The sequence below is a fragment of the Apis dorsata genome, unplaced genomic scaffold (genome assembly GCF_000469605.1).
Source record: "Apis dorsata unplaced genomic scaffold, Apis dorsata 1.3 scaffold_257, whole genome shotgun sequence".
Classification (NCBI taxonomy): Eukaryota; Metazoa; Arthropoda; class Insecta; order Hymenoptera; family Apidae; genus Apis; species Apis dorsata.
The window spans coordinates 141,150-147,659 of record NW_006263535.1 but is presented as its reverse complement, the minus strand read 5'-3'; the positions used below and the strand labels follow the sequence as shown (position 1 = coordinate 147,659).

Here is a 6,510-nt window from a genome sequence, read left to right as displayed (position 1 = left end):
TAAAAAAAAAAAAAAAAAAGATTTCTACGTTATGATTTATCTTAATAAAAATAATTTCGTGAATCATAACGCGTATATCGATTCGTAATTCACACATAAGAGATGGTTATACCTTATATCTAAATTTAAGAAAGCTTCACATCAAATATCTTGTTTTTATATCGCGAAATATATGAATTATACACACGAAATATTTCTTCTCAATATTTCAAATTAATTCACGTTCATTTAATGTTTTTACTCAATCGATATTAAATTAGTATTATTTACTTTTTCCCAAACGATACAAATATAATTATACACACACGTACAATCATTAATACGATCTAGATCCAATTCACGTTCAAAAAAAAAAATCTCTAAAAATAGCCACTAAACTGATTTAATTCTTTCTCGAGAAATTATTTCAATTGGTCCCGATCGGAATTACCCTAAACATTATGATATTAAATAACGTACGATGAGAAATTGGTTAGTTGATTAACTCTACGCAATTTATTGAAGGAAAGGATCCAGCCAGATTGGTTAATGATCGAAAGCGATTGAAATCGTTTCAATAATTGGCACGTACTTCCGATGAAAGGGTTCAATCCTGATTCTCGTCTTACGATGATCGAAGGGAAGCCAGTTATGTAGACAATCCCTCCGTCCATGAAGGTCGAATGGGGTGCAACCACTAAGATCGGCGCTTCCGCCCTCGTCGCCTGCCTTCCGCGCACAACGATTCTCATTCCTCCTGCTTGGTAAGTGAGCCGACCCATAAAGCACAACCAGGGCACTATTTTGCTGCAGGTTTTAACGTTAATCTCCGATTAACACGTTTCCCCATTTCATTCTTTAAATTCATCTCGAGATCCACCGAGATCTCGAGGACGCGATCGTTTTTTTTTCTTTTTTTCTTTTCCTTTAATCTTTCTCTCATCTTCTTCTTTTTCCTTCAAACGTTCTAATCTGCCTATTTATTTTACGATTATTTCCCCATTTTTCGATCAATCCCGTTTATCGATCGGTATTAATAAAATGTAGTGGAGTGGATCGTTTCGAGAGATGATCGTTCCGTTTCAAAAGAAAAATTTTGAAAAATTTATTTTTGATTATTCTTCAATTAATATCTCTACCCTTGTTCCTTTTTTTCCCCTAGTTCACAAAAATAAAAAAAAAAAAATTCGGATCCAATCCCTTTTAGGGCAAAAAGAATTATATCTTCTGATATTTTTGATGATCCAGATTTTCTTTTTTTTTTTTTCTTTTGTAATTAACACTGCTTGAAATTTTGAACGAGGGGCGAGGCCCTCGTTCCTTTGATCTTTTCCTCCAATCGACTTTCTAAGAGAACGCGACTCCCTCCCTTTACGGAATCTCGAGCAACATTAGCGACTCGAATTACATAGATGAAAATACTCATCTCCTCTTTCCTCTTTCCCGATAAATTTGAGGAAACTCTTATGTCAATATTTAAAATTGCCGTGTGCCCGTTTTGTTCGAAACTCTCGGCTGCATACTTCACGTGAAATGAATGATATATATATACACAGCTTCGCCGATACGGGTAATTAGCATCTAATTAACGTCTCGAGTCGATGTCGGTTCGTGTGATGAAGACAATATGTTGATTGAAATAATAAACAATATCGAAAACGCTCCATTTGACTATACCATACTTGGATATAAAATCGACACGCAGGGTATAAAAATGTTCGAGACATTTGCAAACAGAGAGGATATATTAATTTTTGCTTCAAACGTCACGTGGAATTGACCTATCGCGTATCGGTTTATTTGCGCAACAGTGAAACTTTACTTCGCTCCCGGAGGAGTCACGTGACATTGTAACGAGAAAGTTTACGCAGCCGCGAGGTTCGTTACTCCACGAGCTATTCCCCGACCGTTCCTCCTGCGTTACACCTCCGCTTTGCCGAGACTTTGACGAACTTTTTCTCTTTTTATTTATTTTTTTTTTCCCTGGTAGGGAAAGAAAGGGAAGAAAAACCGATAATTCCGTGTATTGCGTTCGAGTCGAAGCGGGGAGAGAAGAGGGAGGAAGAAGGGAGGAAATTATTTGGAAAATAGGAAATAAGGAACGTAGTAAGGCGTAGTCATGCGTTATAGGTGTTGTAACGATTGTTAACCTTTGAACCTCTTATAGAAAATAACGTGCTCCAATTGTGATTGTCCAGTATTAAACAGTGTCAGTTAGTGATGTAGGTATGCCCATTATTCCAGATATTGTTAGTAACAATACATAATGTTCCCCATTCACCACCTATATACATATTTCTGTTAGCCTTTATATATCCGAATAATCTTTCTCTTCCCTGTTTTCACAGGTGTATGTATGTGCATGTATATGCATGTTTATATTCGATTTTTTTTCGTATCATCATCAAGTCGATACGATTTTTTTTTTCTTTTCTTCGATATTAACTGCACGTGTATAAAGATAACGAAGTTATTTTATACATAAAATCTGTTGTACGATATTAATGTTATTTTACAATTGTTTTAACGATTATATGCGATTTCGTAGATTTCGAATATGGAATACGTGATTCGTAAATTATATATATATATATATATAATTATATATATCGTAATATATAAAATTCAAGATGAAATGACGTTTCGATCGATCGAGAATACATTTTTTCTTTTTTTAAAGATTCTTCTTTTCAACTAATAAAATAGATTCGAAAAAGAATTAATAAACAAGGATTAATAATGCGAGATTCTCGGATTTACGAGTTCTTAGAACTTTTCTTTAGCAAATAGAAACAAAATATATCCTTATTCGAGGATTCAATTTCTAGGAAATGAATTGAAGAATGTGAAGATTTGCATTATTCGTAATGAGATTTTTAAAAATCGTGTTCCATCGTGTTTCAAGTTTCGTAAAAATAACATATTATTATCATCCCCTTTCTACTTTTTACAAGAAATAATCAATTTTCTTTCGATTTATTCAATTTTGTTCTTCAACAAATTTTACACTCGTTTAATTTGACTTTAAAAATTCGCCGCATCTCATTAATTCTCGAGAATGAAACGAAAAATTAAATTATGGAGCAAAAGTGTCTCACGTTACTTTATTTTATTGAATTCTCACGATATTAAGCGTTCGATATTAAGGAAACAAATTGCGAAACAAACGTTTCCTTTCCTCCGAGATTTTCTTTTTCAAATAATAACATTTCGAAAACAACAATTTTACAAACCACTTTCCTTCTTTTCTCTTCTCATTTTCTCCTTTATCTTTGAGTAAAATCTTCAAGTAAAAAATAGGAAAGGACGAAATTTCAAGAGAAAAAAAAAAAAAAAAAAAAAAAAAAAAAAAAAAAAAAAAAATTAAAAAAAAAAAAAGGGAAAAAGAGAAAATTAAAAAAAAAAAAAAAAAAAAAAATTAAAAAAAAAAAAAGGGAAAAAGAGAAAATTAAAAAAAAAAAAAAAAAAAAAAATTAAAAAAAAAAAAAGGGAAAAAGAGAAAATTAAAAAAAAAAAAAAAAAAAAAAATTAAAAAAAAAAAAAGGGAAAAAGAGAAAATTAAAAAAAAAAAAAAAAAAAAAAAAAAAAAAAAAAGAAAAAAAAAACGATCGATAAAATCACGCAATACGGCTAATAATTCGATTAATTCGTAGAAACCGGAAACGACGTGACGGAACAACGACTCCGATCGAGAGAAAGAGAGAGAGAGAGAGAAAGAGAGAGCAAAAATTTGGGAGGAAAAAAACCTACTTCCGAAAAAAGGAATGCGCCCGATTTCCGCTTTGGCGACGATGCTCGGTCCGCCGAGGTAAACAACCGGAAGTGCGTCGAAGAAGCTTGAATGCGGGGCTAGGGCTAACACGGGGGCATCCTTTGATTCTGCTCTACGACCTTTGACCTTCAGGTGATGAAATCCACCGCAGATGAACAATGCTCGCATCATCCAGCAGATCACAATTCGCATGTCTCTGTATTTTCCATTTTTATATATATGTATATATATACATATACATATACATATATACAGATACATGGTCAAGTATATTTAAATTACATCATTTTATATAGATCGTGCTACAATTTGGCAAGCAAGTTTACAACTCTCTACGTCGTGCAATATACGTGTACAGCTACTTCCAGAGTTATACAAATCTGATAGAATCTCGTTTACTTTGCCGCTACGCGTGTCACTTTCATATGATTGCGTATCGAAGGAAATTTTATAATTTTTAAAGAAATTAGATCGGTGACGACAATAGTTGGCGGAAAAAAGGAATGGTCAAGGAAGAGTTAACGATATAATGAATATTTTTTTTTTTTTTTTTTTTTTTTTCAGTAATCGAGGTTCTATCGAGGTGATCGATGAAAATAAATTTGATCGTAATCGTTTGATAAATGATTAAATTAATTATAATATTTGTGTGAGTTAAATTAATGAGACAATGCATAGTGCTCGATGTAAGGAAAAAGTTTTTTATGGTTAATGAAAAAATTCTGAGAGAAAATATAAAAGATTCTTAGATAATATTAGATAATTATCGATGTTACGAAACATGCATAGCCTCCCTTTTTCAAAGGAAAAGGAAAGAAAAGAACAATTTACAATTTTATTTGCTCAAAGAAAAAGAATAGCAGTATAGCAAACAATGTATGTACATTAAGCATCTCGTGTATTAATTTCTACTAAAATTTTGTCGATCCATAATTAATTAAATTAAGGAAAAATATCTACAATAATTAAATAATTTTGTTATATATGTACATAACATAAAAGCCATAATATGCATCTTCAAGGTAGAAAAGTAATTTATTCAAGGTTACATCGAATCCAATGTCTATACAATGATACTGAATTATTCAAAGTGGACAGCTGTTACACTGTGGAAAAATCGTTTTTATTGATCATTATATGAATAAAAAAAAAAGTTAGTTGTATTCTTGCTGAGATTATAAACTCGAACTTGAAAAAGTTATTTATCTATTTTTTTTATCAGATAAAAGTCATTTTGTAATAATATAAGTATATATAAATTAAAAATTAGAAAAGAATTATATATTTGTTATTCCTTTTTTTTTTTTATTTAAATTAGATACATTTTTTAGTTACATAATTCTAGTCTTTTTCTAATGTTTTTATCCTTCGATTTCCAAAAAGTTTAATAATTATATATCAATGTAACAGTAATGTAATTCAATAATAACGTTTACAAATTTATATTTCAGGATATTGACAATTTGTTATTCGTTTTGCTATACATATTGAAAATTAAATTCAATCGATATTACTCTATGTGTACAATGTCCATGGAACTTTGCATTTCGAGTTAATAATAAATATTGGATGTATATCTGGTGGTGGGTGTGCAAAGTACAGTAGAAGGTGGCGATAATTATTTTATTGCAGAAAGCGACTATATTTCCGTGCAAACAAACTTCTGCCGATAACATTTCTTCTGTGTGACGTGTTCTTATGGGGGAGTTTATTATTCTAAACAATGTCTACGTTTGAAAGTGTTGTGACACACTTTCCGTTTATAGAAATCGAAACAAATACGCCTCCTGAATGTTACTGTAGACGAAAGAAACAAATTTTATTATTATTATATATTTCTTATCCATAATTTGAATTACATCGAATTAAAATCGAAATGTCAATATATATATAATTTCAATATATCATTTTCTTTTCCATAGAACCAAATTCCAAGCTTCATTATAAATACATTTACAATTTCCAATAAAAAAGTAATTACTTTCTTGTTTATTAAATATCTCATGACTTTCTTCATAAAAAAAATATATATATAATATTCAATTTTTTAAAAAGTTCATTCCTCCCATTTATTATTAAACTTCATTCTATATACAATACAATATAGAATACAATACAATAATACAATATTCTATAAAAAAAAAAAAAAATAATATCAGAACGATATCGAAAAAAAAAAAAAAAGGAAGAAAGTATCTAATCGCAATTCAATAATAATACATATATGTACATATATACACAGACACACACGCGAGTATTATCTGATCGCGAGCAAAACTTCTCGAATCGTGTTAGAAAATCATTTCCACGTGAAATCGGCGCGGCGCGGCGCGGCGCGTTTCAGCTGTTGAAAATTACAGAGATTAAATTGTCTTCGTTCGAAATGTATGATCGAAGAGGTGTGTGCGCGAAACGCGACACTTGTTGCGATTAAATATCGTGGAACGATCGAAATCACGAGACGCGATAGGCGACAGGCGGCGAAATGATGCGCCGGGGGAATTGTTATTGCGAATTCCATCGATCGGAAGGTTGGGAGCGAGAGAACGGGCACGAACTACTTATCCAACCCGTACTTTCTCCCGTTACTTATTCTTTTTATCGTATCTTTTTCTCGTTCGTTTCTTTGCCGCGGTCATTCACGCTCACTCCCCACCTAAGTCTGTCTTCAATCATTTCAAGTGTACGACCGTGAAATAAAATTCTTCAAGGGATTTCCGCAATTTATCCTAATCATTTTCGTCTCGCCGGTAATCGGA

At 31.5% G+C, this 6,510-nt stretch overlaps 1 protein-coding gene across 2 annotated transcripts in view; it reads right to left on the bottom strand.

The window, feature by feature from the left end:
• Nucleotides 1–6,510, bottom strand: part of LOC102672755 (lysophosphatidylcholine acyltransferase) — a 31,096-nt gene that overhangs the window by 7,298 nt on the left and 17,288 nt on the right. The window contains exon 3 of one of the 2 annotated variants that reach the window (XM_006616312.2): nt 3,730–3,947. In XM_006616312.2, the coding sequence (XP_006616375.1) occupies nt 3,730–3,947 (218 nt within the window). Of the gene's footprint in view, nt 1–571; nt 787–3,729; nt 3,948–6,510 lie in introns of both variants that reach the window. The other variant, XM_006616313.2, reaches the window with a different exon arrangement.